This window comes from Marmota flaviventris, chromosome 18, assembly GCF_047511675.1.
Source record: "Marmota flaviventris isolate mMarFla1 chromosome 18, mMarFla1.hap1, whole genome shotgun sequence".
NCBI classification, from domain to species: Eukaryota; Metazoa; Chordata; class Mammalia; order Rodentia; family Sciuridae; genus Marmota; species Marmota flaviventris.
The window spans coordinates 46,921,218-46,941,341 of record NC_092515.1 but is presented as its reverse complement, the minus strand read 5'-3'; the positions used below and the strand labels follow the sequence as shown (position 1 = coordinate 46,941,341).

The 20,124-nt window shown below is 37.2% G+C and overlaps 1 protein-coding gene across 2 annotated transcripts in view; it reads right to left on the bottom strand.

Moving 5' to 3' along the window:
- Nucleotides 1-20,124, bottom strand: part of Nfatc3 (nuclear factor of activated T cells 3) — a 102,351-nt gene that overhangs the window by 8,384 nt on the left and 73,843 nt on the right. Inside the window, exons 9-10 of one of the 2 annotated variants that reach the window (XM_027933249.3) lie at nt 15,605-16,612; nt 4,917-5,020 (exon numbers count right to left, since the gene is read on the bottom strand). In XM_027933249.3, the coding sequence (XP_027789050.1) occupies nt 4,920-5,020; nt 15,605-16,612 (1,109 nt within the window). In that variant the 3' untranslated portion in view covers nt 4,917-4,919. The remainder of the gene's footprint in view (nt 1-4,916; nt 5,021-15,604; nt 16,613-20,124) is intronic. The other variant, XM_027933248.3, reaches the window with a different exon arrangement.

Genomic DNA, 20,124 nt, shown 5'->3' with positions numbered 1-20,124 from the left:
ACCCCTGGATTCAAATGCTGGGACCAAAAAACAAAACAAAATAAATTAATGCTTGCAATTTCATTTCTCACTTCAACTTTAATGTATATACGCATGAGTTTACTGATTTATGTAAACCCTAGTCCACTAAGTAGATGCCAACTTAAGAACTGGTAGAAGAGTAAAGAATTTTTTATGCCTCTAATACCCTTTAAAAAGTAAGATGGGGCAGAGCATGGTAGCAAATGCCTGTAATCCCAGCAGCTCAGGAGGCCAAGATGGGAGGATCGTGAGTTCAAAGCCAGCCTTAGCAATGGGCAAGATGCTCAGTGAGACCCTATCTCTAAATAAAGTAGAAAATAGGGCTGAGATGTGGCTCAGTGGTTGAGTGCCCCTAAATTCAATCCCTAGTACCATTAAAAAAAAAAAAAAGTAAGGTAAGTTAAAAGCCTAAAATAAAGAGTCAACGGCCCCTAACACCAGGGCTAACAGATTATGTAGGTCATAGCATCTGGCCCACTTTTGGCAGCCACCATCCTCAACTCCCTCTACTCCAACACCTGGGTTTGCCTGTGCCACCATAACAGAAGTAGAATCAGAGCTATCAACAATATCTGCCGTTAAAAACACAAAACTTTTACCTCCAAGCAATGTTCAAATTAGCAGTCCACTGGAATGCTATTTCTACATATAACAATGAGGTGCTTGCATAGCAGCAGTCCTCTCCTTCAGAGCTATTTCCCATTTGTAAGGATTCAAAGTTAGAGTTGACAAAAACAGTATGGTATGAAATCTCACAACCCAATGAGAAAAGTCAAGGTAATCCAGGGCACTCCCACTTTGTCACATTGCTACATACACAAAACTCCAAAAGCACTTTCTAATGAGCATTTTAGTAAAGGATTTTGAGTACTATTAGACTCAATGTTATTTCCTTTGGTGGGGAAAGGTGGGAAGTGATACTGGGGATTGAACCCATGTTAGGAGGCAAGGGCTCTAACCACTGAACAACACTCTTAAGACCTTTATAAAGGTTTATTTTGAGACAGTGTCTCATCCTAAATTGCTCAGGCTGGCCATGAACTTGTAATCCTTCCATTGGCCCCAGCCTCTTGAAAAGCTGGGATTTATAGGCAAGCACCACCATGCTCAAAATATTATTTTCCCTTAAGACTACAATGAACATTCACTAGAATTGTCAAGTTCATCTTTTTTTTTTAAAGAGAGAGAGAGAGAATTTTTTTTAATATTTATTTTTTAGTTTTCGGAGGACACAACATCTTTGTTTGTATGTGGTGCTGAGGATCGAACCCGGGCCACACGCATGCCAGGCGAGCGCGCTACCGCTTGAGCCACATCCCCAGCCCTCAAGTTCATCTTTTTAAAAAAATATTTTTTAGTTGTTGATGGATATTTATCTATTTATTGTACTGAGAATTGAACCCAGTGCCTCACACATGCTAGGCAAATGCTCTACCACTGAGCTACCACCCAAGACCTCAAGTTCATCTTTTCTTCCTTTTCTAAAACCCCAATATTAAAGGTGTAATTTAGTCTCTGGGTATTAATTTAAGGAGATGGTCACAAGTTTGAGATCAGCCTCTTGACAAGACCCTTAGCAACTTAGCAAGACCCTGTCTCAACATAAAAAAATAAAAAGGAATGGTGATGTATTTCAGTCAGTTGTAAAATGCCCCTGCACTCAATCCCCAGTGACAAAAGAAAAATTCAGATGATATCTATGGTAGCCTGCTGTCTCAATTTATTCTTTTTTTAATAACTGAGATTTAACTAGCCACAATGGCTGCTCAGCTACAGACGAGATTTCCTTGCTTTCCCCATGTAGCTAAAGTATGGCCATTGAAATTTCTCCAATGTTGACAGATACGGTGGTGCACACATGTAATCCCAGAGACTTGGGAAGCTGAGGCAGGAAGATTGCAAGTTCAAAGTCAGCCTGAATTAGGGAGATCCTGTCTCAAAAGAAAAAATAAAAAAGCCTGGGGATATGGTTCATCGGTTAAACATCCGCGGTTTCAATCCCTGGTACAAAACCGAAATCCAACTCCAATGTATGATAAGCAAAACACTAATGTTTACATCTTTCTCATCACTTGCTTGGCTTTCTCTTTCCCTCCCTTCCCCCACACCTTGCTTCAGGTTAAGATTCAGCCTGCAAGTGATGACTGTTTTTGACAAAACTTAGAGGAAGAAACAATAACTCAAAAGGAATTCTGATCTGAGTTACCATAAGGTTTGAGAGAAACTTCTAATATGATTAAACCATTATACTTTAGGATCTTCATTACATTAGCTTAGCTTATACTAATAAAAATAAAACTCAACACCATAATGGGAACCCAGAAAGGATACTTATGTATTTTAAGCAAGATACCAACTCAGACCAGGTTTTTAACTGACATGTTATTGTTACTATTATTATTCCTTTTTTTCCACCCAGGGCTGAGGATAGAACTCCAGGGCCTTATTCCAGGCTTTACCAGCTAGGCAAGCACTCTGCCTCTGAGCTAAACTTCTAACCCCCTATTATTATTTTGAGATGAGATATTGCTATGTTGCCCAGGTTACCCTCAAATTGCTGGGCTCAAGCAATCTTCCTGCCTCAGCCTCTTGAGTAGCTGGGACTGTAGGCCTATGCCATTGCACTCAGCTTTTTAACTAATTTGTTTTATTTTTTTCCTGCGTTGGCAATCAAACCAGGGGTGCTCTGCCTGAGCTACATCTCCAACCTCAAATTTGCAATCCTCCTGCCTCAGCCTCCTCAGCTTCTGGGTTACAGGCATGCACCAACCACGGCCAGCTAGACTCCTTTCTTTTTAAGAAACTTTTGATGTGTGTAATGTCAGATCTTTTTTTTTTTTTTAATTGTCTGTAACAAAACACTTTACAAACATTAAAGCTCCAGCTGAGGAAAACAGTACACAGGTACTTGAAAGAATATTCAAATATTGGTGTGTACTTCTTTTTTTATCAGCAAAAACTGAAACATGAAAAAATAGGCTGTTCTTTTCAATTTGGGTCAATGTGAGTCTGAGAGAGTACCTGGCACCCTGCCATCCACTGCCCACCCGCCATGCTGGGAACTGAAATATGGGCTTCATGCATGCTAGGCACATGCTCTACCACTGAGCTACATCCTCAGTCCCTCAAAAATATTTTAGAATTATCAGAAGATCCCTTTATTTTCTCTAAAAAATCCTGTCAACTGTTGACTTCCAAATCTATATTACCTCAAGGGGGCACAAAGCTGGGTTTCAGAGCTATAAATCCATAGGATTCATTCTATGACATGTGCTCTAGGGTCCTTTTCATGACCTGCTCCATCAATTTTCTTCATTCTCTATATCTTTTATCAGTCTCAATCTATCCATCTTCCCCTCCTTGATGTTTCTCATCAGTGCTTAACATAGGTAAGTCTCTCCATCTCAAAAAAGCAAGCAAACAAACAAACACTAGACCTCCACATTTCCCCCCTATATCTAATTCTTTCTTTCAAGGCTTTAACATTTTTGTTTTCTAGTACCAGGGACTGACCTCAGGGATGCTTAACCAATGAGCCACACCCTCAGCCCTTTTTAATATTTTGTTTATACAGGGTCTCATTGAATTGCTAAGGGCTTCACTAAGTTGCTGAGGTTGGCCTTAAACTTGGGATCCTTCTTGCCTCAGACTCTTGAACCTTACAGGTGTGGGCCACCACATCTGGGGGCTTTAACATCTTAAAAGGATGTTTTTACACTACTGTTTCTATGCTCTCACAGCAACACTTCTTTTTTACCAAGATTACTAGTGACCAATGTTTTCACACATGGGAAAAGCACTAAGGTAAACACTGAAAGAAATAAGGTTTAGTCTTGGTTTGGCTATGATGTGACTAGGGTGATTTATCTACTAATTTTTCTGGAAGCTTTTCTTACCTATAATATCAGAAAATTCTTTCAAATCTTCTGGTTATAAATCTCCTGAAAGTTTTACATACCCCCATACAGGAATCTAGTTACCACTATTATTCCTCTCATGATCAGATAAGAATGATGTGAGACCAGGGTAGGTCCAGCTTCTGGAAGAAGTCAGGGTTTTGGTGCTCTCTCTGATGAATAATACAGAAGATTCAAAATCCTTAAAATTTGCATGTAGACATACTTCTAAAACTTTTAGGCCCCTTCTAAAACTAAATTCATATTTAAATGAAATTCAAATGGCATTTAGAGAATTACAATGAGTATGTTTCAATTTCCAGCACAGACTTTAAGTGTCCTTGAGAGTACTTGAAGAACTTGGTATTTGCATGCAAATACCAAGACTAGGGCTCAATGATAGGGAAAGTTGTGTTCCTGGACAGCTATTGAGGTCCAGAGCCCGGGTAGCCTCCCCCCTCACAGACTAACTCCCCAGTATGCTGGCTTCCCTCCAAGTGAAGTCCCAGATGAACTAACAGTACAAACATGGGACTCAGTATAGGCCAAGGATAAACATTTTGGATTGCCTCTGAAAAGTGGATACAACTTCCTGCTTTATTTCCATTCCATACTACCCCACATCAAAACTTAACCAGAATGAGTACTTGACCAGCAATAAACAGGCTAACACACTTGATTAACAACCAAATTTACCGAGCATCCAAACTACAGAAATCATACATATGGAGCCTCTCTCTGCTTCTTAATAAATCTAATTAAACACTTGCCTTTCATTCAAATCCAGACTAAAATTATAAGCACAAGTATAAGAGCTTAAATATGGTTAATTTGAAAAACAGAGTCTAGGTGAAAGTATTGCTTCAAAGGTAACAAGTGGTTTTACCAAGAAGGTGCCTGTGCATACCCCCTCCTGTGTAGCACATGCAAATTGAGCCAATGCATGCAAATATCAAGACTAGGGCACAAAAACAATGACACATTTCAATCAACACTCACCCTCTAGATTCTCCAGAAAGGAGCTGGACATGAGAGCTCACTGTGGTTAGGCCATTTCTCTGCTGAACCTGATGGCTGGTGTTCCAAGTCAGACATAAACTGCTCTGTGTCAAAGAAGACAAGATCACTACTGAATGGAACAAACCAGAGGGTGAACTTAATCCACTACAGTGCCCAGCCTGTTTTCTTCAATAATCAAGAGGAATTTACTTATCGATCAAAACTGCATAAAATGTCTCCCCATATTTTATTAGATAATATAAATACTGGAGTCCAAATAGTTTAAGTAATGGATGATTCTAATTAAAAAGGTAATAATTTAGCCAGGCATTGTGGCATATGCCTGTAATCTCAGCAGCTCAGGAGGCTCAGGAGAATCCTGAATTCAAGGTCTCATCAATTTAGGAAGGCCCTATCACAAAATATAAAAAGGGCTGGGGATTAAGTATCCCTGGGTTCAATCCCCAGTTTAAAAAAAAAAAAAAAAAAAAAGGCAATAATTTAAAAGAGCTCAAATATTGCTTTTAGTGATCTTGAGGTATAAATTCAGTTTTAAGTATAATAGTTTTTATAAAAGTATCAGCAATTCCTCAAACCTTCTGCTTTGGCCTACTAGGAATTACTTTTGGCCATTGTTGTATAACTTCAAACAAAAGAAACAAACTTTGGAAGAGAAAAATCTCTGTAAACACTAATTCGTACCCTCATCTTAAGCAGACAAAAGAAAAACAAAGGAGTTAATCTATATAAAACTCATCCTGCTAAAAGAGTAAAGTCAAACAAACAAAAAAAACAGAAATCCTTTGCTTAGGCAACATTTTTCCGTCTCAAGTTTTTTTATTATTAAATTTGAGAAATCGCATAGTTTTCAGGGTTAATTTAAAGATTCCAGTATGTGCAAAGTATTTTAGAGACTGAATAAACAAATAAATAAATAAATATACCCCCCCCCCCCAAAGCATCCTCTCTAAGTGTGCCCAATCTCTACAATGGAATCCTCCAAAACAGACTTACGTGAGACATGTGATTCTACGTAAATCAGCACATAAATTATATGAAGGAAATGCAGGAACAAACTAATAGTCCAACAGACACTAGTGGCTTTGGTGAATTGGCTAACTCAGTGGTAATTTCAGACGGTACTTTATAGAAATATGCAGTCTTTCAGACATCTTTATACTTCCTTGAAGCAGCAGTGACAGATCTAAAATATATCTCACTCACCTCTCCTGATCACAAAAACTTTGTCTAAACATTTATAGAAGAATTAACACCAATTCTTCAGAAACTTCCAAGAGATTAAAGAGGAGGAAACATTTCCTAACTTATCCCAAGGCCAGTATTACCCTGATGTCAAAACCAAAGACATTACAAGAGATTCTGGAGTGTAGTTCAGTAGTAGAGTATTGCACAAGGTCCTGGATTTAACCCCCAGCATTGCAAGGGTCAAGGGAAGAAAAAAAAAATATCTTTTAAAAATACAGATGCAAAATTCCTTAACAAAAACTAGTCAAACTGAATTTAGCACCACTTTAAAAGAGTTATTCATCATGACCAAATGAGTTTTACTTTCAGAATGCAAGGATAATTTGACATATGAAAATCAATGTAATACATCACATTAATAGGATGAAAGAGAAAAAACACAAGACGATCTCAATTGATGCAGAAAAGCATCTATCAAAATTCAATTCTCTTTAAGATAAAAACAACAAACTAGGAATAAAAAAAAATTTCCTCAACATGATAAAGGCTATGTAAGAAAAACCTTCAAGGTAACATATTCAACTGTGAAAGCTTTTCCCTCAACAAAGCAAGGATGCTCACTTTTGCCACTTCTATTCAATCTATACATGTAAAACTCTAAAGGACCCCCTCACACAAAAATGTTAATGATAATAAGTCAACAAAGTTGCAGGATAAAAAAATCAACAAACATAATTTCAATGAATAATCCAAATAATGGAATCAATTCCATTTATGATAGCAACAAAAGGAACACAATACTAAAGAATTAACCAAGGAGGCAGGAGATTTCTAAAATGAAAACTACACAGATTAAAGAAATTAAAGAATGAAAAAAAAAAAATGGAAAATATCCCATGTTCATGGGCTGGAAGATTAATATTATTACGATGACAGTACCATTCAAAGTGAGGTACAGATTCAATGCAATTCCTATCAAAGTCTATGACACGTAGAAAAATCTACCCTGAAATTCACAGGGAATCTCAAAAAGCCAAAATGATACTGACAAAAATGAGCAAATTTGGAGGAGTCACAATTCCTGATTTTTAAAAAAATTTACCTGTACTGGTAAGTGAACCCAGGGTGCTCTACCCCTGAACTACATCCCCAGCAGTTTCTATTTTTTTTTATTTTGAAACAGGGTCTCACTAAATAGCCCAGGCTAGCTTCAAACTTGCTACCTGCCTGCCTAAAATCCCAGCTACTCAAGAAGCTGGGCAGGAGGATTGGAAGGCCATCCTGGGCAATGTAGGGAGACCCTGTCTCAAAAATAAAAAATGCTGGGGAATGTAGCTCATTGATAGAGTACCTGTGGGTTCAGTTGGAATTAACAAAACCTTCCAGAATAGTGTTGTATCTCAATGATAGAACATAGGCATAGCATGTGCGAGGCACTGGGTTCAAAACTCCAGAAACCTCGCCCCTGAAAATCATCCAAGGACTCTTTCATGTTACAGGAGAGCAATATATTCTATTGAATATACAAGATTCAATATTATATAGAAAAAGTAAAGTACAGAATAATATATAATATCCCAGTAAAAATGTGGAAAAATATAATCAACTTTATAAATACATAAAATAACTCTGGAGTGATAGCCAAAAAATTGGTTTGTTAATTCCAACTGTCCATATAGAGGACAACTGAGTACGTAGCAGAGAGATTTTTCACTATGTACCATATTTTTAGCATATGGAATCATATAAATGTATTAGTTATTAAAAATAATGATTATATCAATAACAGATAAAAATCTTACATTTCCCATTCCAGACAGGCATAGTGGCATATGTCTAAAATACCAGTGACTCAGGAGGCAGAGGCAAGAGGATCACAAGGTCCAAGCCACCCTGGATAACACATCAAGACCCTATCTCAAAATAAAAATTAAAAAGGGCTGGGGTTTTGACTGAGTGGTAGAGCACTTACCCTGTATACATGAGGCAATAGGTTTGATCCTCAGCATAGCACCACATAAAAATAAATAAATAAAATAAAGATATTGTGTCCATCTACAACATTAAAAATAAAAAGGGCTGGGGAAGCAACTAACTGGTAAAGCACCCCTGGGTTCAATCCCTAATACCAAAACAAATAACAATAACAACAAATCTATTTCAAAAGTATTTATAGATACTTTTAAATATACAATATGGTCTTCAGGGAATCAATCTGTTCCATATTCTCATAGAAGCTAAAATGCCTGCAACCATAACCGTCAATCCTATCTTATTTTCCATCAGAAATTAAAGTTTCATGCTTTTCCTCTTGCCCAGATAAATGGGATAATTCTACATTTGAGAAATGTTTAAGAAAAAAAAAAAAAAGAGTCAATTATCTTTAAACAGAGAAGAGCTGGTCTGGATATGTTTATCTAAGTCTATCAAAAGCTAAGATCCCTGGCAAGAGGTGCCAAGTCTGAGAACTGCCACAAATCACAGTTTAACTGATGAGCCTAAAATTAAATTATGATTCATTTGAAATATTTTTGTCCCTATGAATAATCTATCTTCAAAGAAACTTAAAAAGAGGACATGAATTTTAAAATAGAATAAGACACTGGCTTTACCATCTTACATATGACAGGCTTTACAAAGTTACTAGGTTGTTGTGTTTACAGAGGCAAGATTATATAAAGTCATCAATCACAATTTCTTTTAGAAATCACTTAACATTTGAGACAATTTAAATTTCAGATAGACCGGGATTCAAATGTAAGTTTCAGTATTTGTGGCGTTTTAACAATATGATAGTACTTAAGCTCCCTGAGCCAAGTCTATGAGAGAATAAAGCTAATAATTCACATTTCAAGAATTATTAGGAAGAATGTGCTACTAGCAAAGTGCCTACCACATTGCTCAATAAAATGGGAGTTTTATTATCAAGAAATAGTAATTATAATTGATAATTTTTGTTTTGGTTTGTTTGGTACTAGGGAGTGAATCTAGGGACACTTAACCATTGAGCCACATCCCTAACTCTTTTTTCTTTTTAAATTTTTATTATTAGTTGTTCAAAACATTACATAGTTCTTGACATATCATATTTCATACATTTGATTCAAGTGGGTTATGAACTCCCATATTTACTCCATATATAGATTGCAGAATCACATCAGTTACACATCCACTTTTTTACATACTGCCATACTAGTGTCTGTTGTGTTCTGTTGCCTTTCCTATCCTCTACTATCCCCCCTCCCCTCCCCTCCCCTCCCATCTTCTCTCTCTACCCCATCTACTGCAATTCATTGTTTTGTTTTCCCTTGTTTTTTTCCCCTTTCGCTCACTTCCTCTTATATGTAATTTTGTATAACAATGAGGGTCTCCTTCCATTTCCATGCAATTTCCCTTCTCTCTTCCTTTCCCTCACACTTCTCCTCCCTGTTTTAATGTTAATCTTCTTCTAATGCTCTTCCTCCCTGCTCTGTTCTTAGTTGTTCTCCTTATATCAAAGAAGACATTTGGCATTTGTTTTTTAGGGATTGGCTAGCTTCACTTAGCATAATCTGCTCTAATGCCATCCATTTCCCTGCAAATTCCATGATTTTGTCATTTTTTAGTGCAGAGTAATACTCCATTGTGTATAAATGCCACATTTTTTAATCCAGTCATCTATTGAAGGGCATCTAGTTGGTTCCACAGTCTAGCTATTGTGAATTGTGCCGCTATAACATCGATGTAGCGATGTAGCAGTATCCCTATAGTATGCTCTTTTAATGTCTTTAGGGAATAGTTCGAGAAGGGGAATAGCTGGGTCAAATGGTGGTTCCATTCCCAGCTTTCCAAGGAATCTCCATACTGCTTTCCAAATTGGCCGCACCAATTTACAGTCCCACAGCAATGTACAAATGTAATGTACCCTTTTCCCCACATCCTCGCCAGCACTTGTTTTTGTTTGACTTCATAATGGCTGCCAATCTTACTGGAGTGAGATGGTATCTTAGGGTGGTTTTGATTTGCATTTCTCTGACTGCTAGAGATGGTGAGCATTTTTTCATGTACTTGTTGATTGATTGTATGTCCTCCTCTGAGAAGTGTCTGTTCAGGTCCTTGGCCCATTTGTTGATTGGGTTATTTGTTTTCTTATTGTCTAATTTTTTGAGTTCTTTGTATACTCTGGATATTAGGGCTCTATCTGAAGTGTGAGGAGTAAAAATTTGTTCCCAGGATATAGGCTCCCTATTTACCTCTCTTATTGTTTCTCTTGCTGAGAAATAGTAATTATAATTGAAATTTTTGTTTTGGTTTGTTTGGTACTAGGGAGTGAATCTAGGGGCACTTAACCACTGAGCCACATCCCTAACTCTTTTTTCTATTTTATTTTTTAGACAGAGGGTCTCACTGACTTGCTTAGGGCCTCGCTAAATTGCCAAGGCTAGTTTTGAACAAGATCCTCCTGCATCAGCCTCCTGAGTAGCCGGGATTACAGGCGTGCATCACCAGCAATAATTTTTAAAATAAATATTTTGCAGACTTGTTATATGTCTGTCCACCCCTTCCACATACAAACTAGGGATTGAACCCAAGGCTTCAAGTATGCTAAGTAAGTAGAAATTGAACCCAGGGCTTTAATATTCTAAGCAAGCCTTCAAGCATTGGGCTACATCCGCATTCTTTCTTACTTTACACTAAGCCAGAGTCTCACTACTACATTGCCCAGAATGGCTTCAATTCTGTGATCCTCTTTGCTTAGCCTCCCAAGCAGCTGGGATTATAGGTGTGTGCCACCACACCTGGTTCATGTGCTATTTATTTAACAGTGGCCTTTCTTGGATTTTTTCCTAGCTTACGTATAAATTTTAATATAAAGTTAATTAAAAGAAAAATTTGTTGCTCACATTGTAAAACATTTATTTTTAAAGGTGTAGAATAATTGTGTCTATAAAGATACAAAGACACACTTGATATAAAATATCTTTTTTCTTCATTGGATCTAAAAATTAATGTTTCTTATTGTATATACCAGGATAGTAGTGTCTAAGGTCTTGAATACTCTGCATAAGCCAGAATCCAAACCTACATGACATTACTTATGGGACTTTTCAGTCTCTGGAATTATTCATCATAAATATGTCTAAGGCTGGATGGTACATTTATGTTTCCTGACAGAGGAGCCAGTGTCACACTTAAAAGAGATAGTTCAGTTATTAACTATCTTTTCCCCTCTTCTCCAGTACCCGGAAGTAGATTAACTATAATAACTTCATTCATGATACTCTCTCCCTATTAGCTGTGCATGGCATATTTTATTTAAATATAATTATTTATATAAATATGTAAACACTAGTGAAACTACTATCTAACAGGTGCACCAAAATGCTGACATAATTACCTCTCTGTTCCTCCCTCACACAAGCTTCCTGCTTCCCCCATTAAGTAACCATTTAGATCATGGGTTTATCATTTCCTTGCTTTAAAAAAAAAAAAAAAAATCTACTTAAAAGCAGGTTTTTCTATTTGTCACTTACACACAGAACTGAAACAGCTAAGGTCATATCTAGAGACCCCGTTTACTGTCAAATTTGCAGTTGCCCTACATGTCAGGATCAGCATGTTGCTACACAGAACCCACAAGTGGCAGTGTCAGTTTTCACCACAGCCAGCAGGTCAGGCTATATTTAACATGCAACCTCTTCTCTGATAAAAAGCTGCAGCTGCAGCTCTGTTAGTCTGTGAACAAAGGAGGACAAATGGGATTCGAGAAAGGACTCTAATGGAAAGTTGTAATAGGACTCAGCTCAATCACAAATTAAATGGGCCTACATTTAATGGTCTAAGACTGTCTAGTTTTACAATAGTGTAATCTTTAAAACATAACTGTGACAATTTATGTTTTAATGTTTAAAACATAACCATGACAATTTCTACATTATAAAATAAGTGGTTAAATCTTTGGTCCCAAAAGTAGGGTAAATACATCATAATGCAGAGAAGTTTATGAAAAAATTACAGTTCTAAGCATACCAATTATAGCATGAATAGAAACTCATTGATAATCTGATGCTATAGAACACACTTTTCAAGGTCAGACAATGATATATGAAGGGAGCTAAGGAAAAAAAAAATAAAGGCAAGTATCAAAATTAGTTTTGAATAATGCCTTGAATGAGTATAGACTACAGCCTTCCAAGGGGACTGATTGAAAGAGAACTGCTGGGTTAAAGTCCAGCTGTTATTACCCCTAAGGTATGCTCCCTGAAGCAGGAACCATACATCTATTAAACACAAATGCTTCTGGAACTCTTTTAAGCTTGGAAAGTTGTTTTGAGGGGTCAAAACCACCTCAATGAAACTGAATGAGAATAACTGTAAAGTTTAGTCTTTGATTCAAACAAAGGGGGGTGAGTTTGAAAATAATTATAACTCACAATTTAAATTAACAGCACAATGAAGCTAAGAAAATCCCATGATCTCAAGACATAATGTTAGTCTTCTGAAGAAGTAAGGTGATGATCCTAACCTATACTGAACTGATTAGAGTATGTTCCCTCTGGATATCGCATTGTGAAAATAAACTTAAACATCAGTGAATAGAAGGATTCAATTAATTCTGCATGATTCCAGAGGCATCAGAGTCCACATAAAACTAGAAGAATAGTAGAACTTCAGAGGCTTTGAGACGTTCCAAAGGAACCCAAAGGAATATAATATCACAAAGAACACTAAAGTGCTCCTCTGGTAGAAGAGGATGAAATAGAGAACATTTAAAACTTCATCTAATATTGAGAATTACATTGAAGATGGTCCTAGCCCCTCTCACAAAACAAGCATCTATGGAGAAAATGACATTTATGTTTTTTGTTTGTTAATTTGCTTTGTGATTCTAGTGATCAAATCCAGGGTCATGCTAAGGCAAGTGCTCTACCACTGAGCTTCACTCACCAGTATGAAAATGGCATTTTCTTTCCCTTATTCTGTATGTTCCATACTCACTCTAACACCTCAACCCTTAGGCTAATTATAAACATGACTGCTGAACTCCTAGAATCAGGAGACCTGGGTGTTAAATCTTTACTCTCTGCCATTAACTCAAGTATATAACACTGTGTACCTTAGGCTCTGTGTAAGACTCATTCTTCATCATCTATCAAGTATTATTAGAATATTTCCAGATGCACTCATATCTTCTCTTCTAAATGTCACTGATTTTATAATAAAATCAGGATGCTGGCCAAATCAGTACGCTGAGGTAGGAGGATCGCAATTTTGAAGCCTGCCCTGGCAACTTAGCAAGGGGCTGGGAACATAGCTCAGTGGTAGGGTACTAGGCTAGCATATGTAAGACTATGGTTTCAATTCCCAACACTGAAAAAAAAAAAAAAAAAAAAAGTGTGTGTATGCGCATGCACACATACTCACAAACATAGACATATAGCAAATAATCCAAGGTGCACAGAATACATTTAGTTTTTTCTAATTAGTGCTTGACATGACTGAGTTTGTATCAAATCCTCTGATGGGTGGCAATGAGAGAATTCAATAGCCAGTCCCTGTCCTCTGTGAGGCTACAATCTGAAAACTTTCTTGATCACGTCCCCTATATAATGAATGAAGCAAAAATAAAATTGCTTTTATATAATGCCCTCAGACCCCATCTCTCCAGATGTTCTATTTTTGCAATACATCTTCATATATTCAAAAGGTGAAATCAATTTTCATAAAACCTTTTCTAGAAATTTTAATTTGTTGTGCCCCTCTTTTCATATCACTCAATCTGTAATAAATAGGTTCTAGGCTTTGGTCTCTTTTTAGAAGGAAAAGTATCTTCGTTTGTTTTATTAAAAAAAAAAAAAAAGAATTGAAATACCATTAGAAACCTGCTCAAAATATCTCATATCTTCAGTTAAAACACAAATGAGTGATGAGGATAAGATCTTACCCAAGGTTTAGGGGTGAAAAGCACTATGAAAAATAAGTTTAAAACTGCCTAAAGAAAGTATAGATAACATTTAAAAAGCCTGTGTATATATGGAAAAGCCTTTATTTCAAATTTGTTTAGCATAAAAGTGGTAGTATCTTCTGTGTATATCTCCAGGCTTCATAAGTAAGCAGTGACATTTACGCCAGTTGTGCAGAGACAGCACAGCAAGATGTTTAATACCAGATCCTGCAAGTGTGACATATCAGATGCAGCTGTCAACATGTGTTCATGCAGTGAAATTTTGCACACATAGTCCTAAGAATGTCCCTAACTATCCAGATATTTTTTAAAAATTCAGAAACCTGCTTTAGCACCACAAGAAATAGACCAAAAAAAAAAAAAAAACCTGAATCAAAGTCTCAGCTCTGACGCTTACTAGTGGTGTGACCTTTGGAATTTCACTATTTACCTCAGAAGTAGAGGAATGGTAAGGTCGGGGTTAGATAATGAATAGGAAATTGCTATGCTAGTTTTTGGTGTGGTTCTCTTATCTAGGGATGTTCCAACATTCATGCCTTGAAAACCATTCTCTATTGTACCATTCATTCCCTAGTCACAGAATCATGCTTTCCCAGACATACTTCCATTTCTAAGGTAGCTTTAACTGAATACATATACAAAATTTCATTTTATGTAAATAGCAAAGCCAAGAATAAGCTATAAAATTATGACCTGAAAATTCTATCTTTGGGAAACTCTGATTATTGAAATGATTAATTATCCTATAGTTCTCTAACTGAATGATTTCACAAAATCAGAAATTTGTATACCAAATACATTAATAAAAAATAAAATTTAGAAGGGCAGCTTGGCGGGCATTGGGGGCGGAACCCATTAAAGACACTACTCCTAAAAAAAATAAATAAATAAATAAATTTATTTCCATGCCAACAGTCGGTAGTAGCAACAGCAAACCAAACATCACCATTCCCTGACTCGGCAAGCTATCATGACCACAGGGGAGCAGGAAGGACACTTGTATGAGTCTCTGCAAGGACAGGAATTCTACCTGAATATATTCCTAGTATTCTCTGAATCTAGTTCCATTTCTTGCAATAGATGGTATTATTCAGCAATGTTCACTGAATTAATGCTCCTGAATTCCATTCTCTAGCTACTGTGATTTTATTATATGTTCAAAGGATGCCCTAATTCATCAATAAATACTAGTGGTATATCAATTCAAAGTATAGATTTTCCTACTGATGGTCAAAGTTATATATTAATATGTATTTCTAGTAATAGCAATTTACTTATTTACGCCAATAAATAATTCACAGTAACTATTTCATGACTCTTGGGAGAAGTTTCTGAATTTTCATTCCTTTAAGAACACACAGATGAGGACTGAGGATATAGCTCAGTGGTGGAATGCCTGCCTAGCATGTGTGAAATCCTGGGTTCAATCCCCAGTAACTCCACCTCACCCCACATTCACACACATACATACACATGCGTGCATGTGAGCACACAAACACATACAAAAAAAAAAAAAATCCCATATAGATGGACTTACCATCATCTAAAGTGATGTCTTGTAGACCAATGGTTGAAAAGTTAGGTTCCTGATCTTCAGGTTCATGCTTAATGCTCACAGTTGTCCCATCAGGTGGAAATGATGCTGGATCGCACAAACTGTGACATATTATAGATGAAGGTGCAGAAAGAACTCCCTGACCTGTACTTTGTGCTTGAGTTGAGTGCTGTCCAGAATGTATTCTGGTGGCTGGAGATGGTGATGAGGCAGTTCCTGAGCTAGGAGATTGATAAGGCATAGACTGCAGCTGAGGGGACGGTGGCCCAGAAAGTGGTGAACTAGCCAAGGAACAAGAGGCTGCTGGGGAAGCTGTTGTAGCAGACCCTGAACGTGAAGGACCATATGTTATATGCTGCAACTGAGGGGAAGGCTGACTAATAACTTGGTCAGCCACCGGAGAAGAAACAGGTCTTTGTCCTATATTTGAACAATGGTATCCCATTGATTGCAGATGAGGCGAGGTTTGCACAGAATGAGGTGTATGTGCTAAGATATGCCCTGTCGAGCCTGCATTTGAAGAATGAAATGGTATGGATGATAGCGGTTGACAGCCAAGATTTACTAAATTAGGAAGAGCTGCATCCTGCTGATACAAAACTGGATCAAATTCTTGACTAGAGGCAGCATTAACAGGAAGACAAGTTGGTCCATTATACACAACATTAGTTTGCATAGACTGATAGGAAGACCCCACAGGAGATGTTGGTGTAACTTGAAAAGGCTGGTGCACAACTGAAGAAGGTAGCATATGCTGCTCTTTACCTGCTCCCTCCTCTCTACAATGCAACTGTGGTAGATGGGATGAGGTTACCATAGAGGCATATGCTTGCTGAATGGGACAAACCAAGCCTCTCTGTGCTGACAGTAAAAAGTCACGTGGGTTCCCTGGATCTGAGGAAGGCCTCTGGGTCTGGCCAGGATGAGGCACAGGCAAAGGTGGAACTGAAGACAAATCAATCTCTTCTCTGTGTTCTTGCTTCATCAAAACTGAAAAGAAAATGATCAAAACTATGTTATTATGCAATACATAAAATAATTATGGCAGACCTTCATTTTAAGTTATATAAATGTAATATGTATCCAAGCAGGGAATGGCAAACTCAAATACCTTCAGAGAAGGGCATTTTATGTAAAACACTGAGTGTATATATACATATACAAATGTTTGTATATGTATGGATATCTCTAAGAAGATGCACAAGAAACCATTAAGTGTTATATTCACTACTGGGAAAGGACAGAAAGACAGAAGCAGGAAGGAGATTTACTTTTTACCATATACTTTTTATGCCTTTTAATGTTTTTCACTTTGTATATATTACCTATCCAAAAATAAATGAAGAAAAAATTAAACCCTATGGCTTAATAAAGCATTGAATTTGGAATCCTTGATCTGAAACCTATCACTATATCTGAAAAGGGCTCAATATCCAGAATATATGCAGAACCCCAAAACTCAACAGAATTAGACTAGAGATTTATTTTGTTCTTTTTTTCTCGGGGTGGGGGTGGGGTTATCCCAGGGGTTGAATTCAGTTTTAACCACTGAGCCACATCCCCAGCCCTATTCATATTTTATTTAGAGCTGTAGTGGGGGCGGGGGGGGGGGGGAACAACACTGAGTTGCTTATTGCCTGGCTTTTGCTAAGGCTGGTTTTGAACTAGCGATCCTCCTGCCTCAGCCTCCCAAGCCACTGGGATTATAGGCGTGCACCACTGTACCTGGCTAGATCTGAATATGATCATCTAAATTGAGACATATAGGTATATGTGTTATGTGTATGTGTGTGCATGCACACACTTGCACATGCCAGCTCTTTAATCTAGGATTGCTAATTAACAAGATCAAACCTAGAAATGCCATCTGGTGAGAGCTTTCCAGAGAATGAGCCAAAAGGAGAGGAAAAAAAGCAGTGTTAAAACAAAAAAGAGAAAGCCTGAGCCTGAGACAACACTGTTTCAGCTGAACCATGCTTAAAAAGCCAGTCTTCTGGTTAACCTAATTACATGGGCCAGTAAGTTCTCTTTAAGACAGTCTAAATTGGATTTCTATCCCATGCAACTGAAAGATGCTAACTTACTTCAAGACAACCTTTACGAGATTATTTCCTTACCTTATAGGATGAGTATAATGAAAAGGAGATTAAAGATACCAAGGTCTTACAGCAGTTAAGTGGCATTAAAAATATCTGAACCAGATTTTTCTGCCTCCAAAGTCCATACCTTTTATGTAGTACACTGTATTATAAAGATTTCGATTTACCATTCCATCAAGCAAGCAGAGGCTATGAATACCAACCATTATTATTTATCACATCAAGCAGTATATCCATGATTTAGGATGAATCTTCCTGATGAAAAGATCTCTCATAGTAGGAATTAATGATTTTATTTTGTTTAGTGAGCATATAAAATCAGCTTCCAAATTAACTACCAGTAAACTGATTTTAATATTTCCCTTAACAAGTACTGTTTATCTAGTTTTCTAAAAATTACCCGCTTCAAGTCTCCTATTGAAGAGACATGAAAAGGACAAAGCCAGTCACAGCTACTTAGTGACACTCTGTTTTAAATAATAAAAAGGGCTGAGGGTGTAGCTCAGTGATACTAAACCCCTGGATATGATCAACAGTACCACCAAAATAATAATGATATTTTTAAAAAATAAAAGTAATTATTATTTCATTGCTCTTTTCGGGTTATAATTCTAGCTAACATAATTAAAATTTTCACGATCGTCACAAAATAAAAGAACTTCATTTAATGTCAGAAGAAGATAAGAGACCTAAATAAAGGTCAAACCTCATGTGACTATCTATAAAACTCCTGCCCAATACAAGTCTCTTCACACAATCATGGTCTCAATCTGAGGATTGAAAAGTTTGTTTCTATTCAAAGTCATTTAGTTAGTTCAGGAATTTGATGTTCAATTTAGAGTCTTTTGTTTAGGCTAAAAATTGGTTAGCTGATAGTACATCTCACTGAAAAAGAGAGAAATGAATGCTTGTTTAGAGGAGTATTTGAATTCTGCATTTTATGCTGACATCCTAACAAGAATATAACGCGCTCATGATTGACCTGCAGTAAGCTCTAAATCTGGCAAAGCTAACCCCATCACTAACAATGAGACAAGAACACCAAGGACAGAGAGAAATGTTATGAGCAATCTTGTTGCTTCTGAGCACCACTGTTCAGGCCTCTATCCTGTTTCTGATTCTTGCTCAGGAGTTTCAAGTTCACCGTATCTACTGGTTCCTGACTTTTCTTAAGTTCTCACCTATTGACTTTTATTCTGACCTTGGCAGAATTAGAACTGTGTCCCTAAACCAGTAGAATTTTTTGTTGTTGTTGTTTTTTCCTCCACTACAGCTCCTACTGTGGTCTCAGAAAAGTTACAATGAATCCTATAACCAGAATTATATTTCTACTTAAGGAGAGAGACTATTAAGAAAGCCTACTCTTGGGCTGGGGATGTGGCTCAAGCGGTAGCGCACCTGCCTGTCATGCGTGCGGCCCGGGTTCCATCCTCAACACCACATACAAACAAAGATGTTGTGTCCGCCGAAAACTAGAAAATAAATATTAAAAAATTCTCTCTCTCTTTAAAAAAAGAAAATGTATGTACAAGAAACTTGTCTTATACCATTGTTAGAGGGTTGATGTATAATGCCACTAAATAGTTAAAAAAAAAAAAAAAAAGAAAGAAAGCCTACTCTTATCCCTTAATTCTGAGGGCAGAAGTAGATCCCTTGGTTACATGAATAGTTGCTTACTGTGACTACAAAGCAGACAAAGCAGGGTGCAGTGGCACACACCTGTAATCCCAGAGGCTCAGGAGGCTGAGGCAGGAAGATCACTAATTTACAGTCAACCTCAGCAACAGTGATGCACTAATCAACTTAGTAAGACCCTATCTCTAAATAAATAAAATACAAAATAGAGCTGGGGATATGGCTCAGTGGTCGAGTGCCCCTGAGTTCAATCCCCAGTACGGGGTTGGAGCGGGGCCAGACAAAGGGACTGAAAACTACAGTATAACATCTACTTTTTTTTCCCTACATGATTCAAACCTTATTCTTATGCTTTTAACCAACATCTGCATACTTAAATTGAGAGATTTGCTCTGCTAAATTGAATGTTAGTTCTGCTCTGCCAAATCAATTATTATTCTTTTTGTCTATAAGGGGCTGACACTCCAACATGACCAAACCATGGAAGTCCTCACCACTGGCCCATCCATGATCATTTATTCTTGGTTGGATAAAAGATAGTTAAAGGTACTGCTGTTTTGGATTTGGAATATCTCCCAAAAGCTCACATGTTGAAGGCCTGGTCTCCCCAATACACTGTTCAGAGTGAGGGCTTTTGGGAAGTGACTGGATTGTGAGGGATCTGATTTCATAAGTGGGTTAATGATCTGAAGGCATTATTAGAGTCTAATAGAAAGAATGGGTCCTCAGAAGTGTGCCCTTGAGGATTATATCTTGTCCTAACCCCCT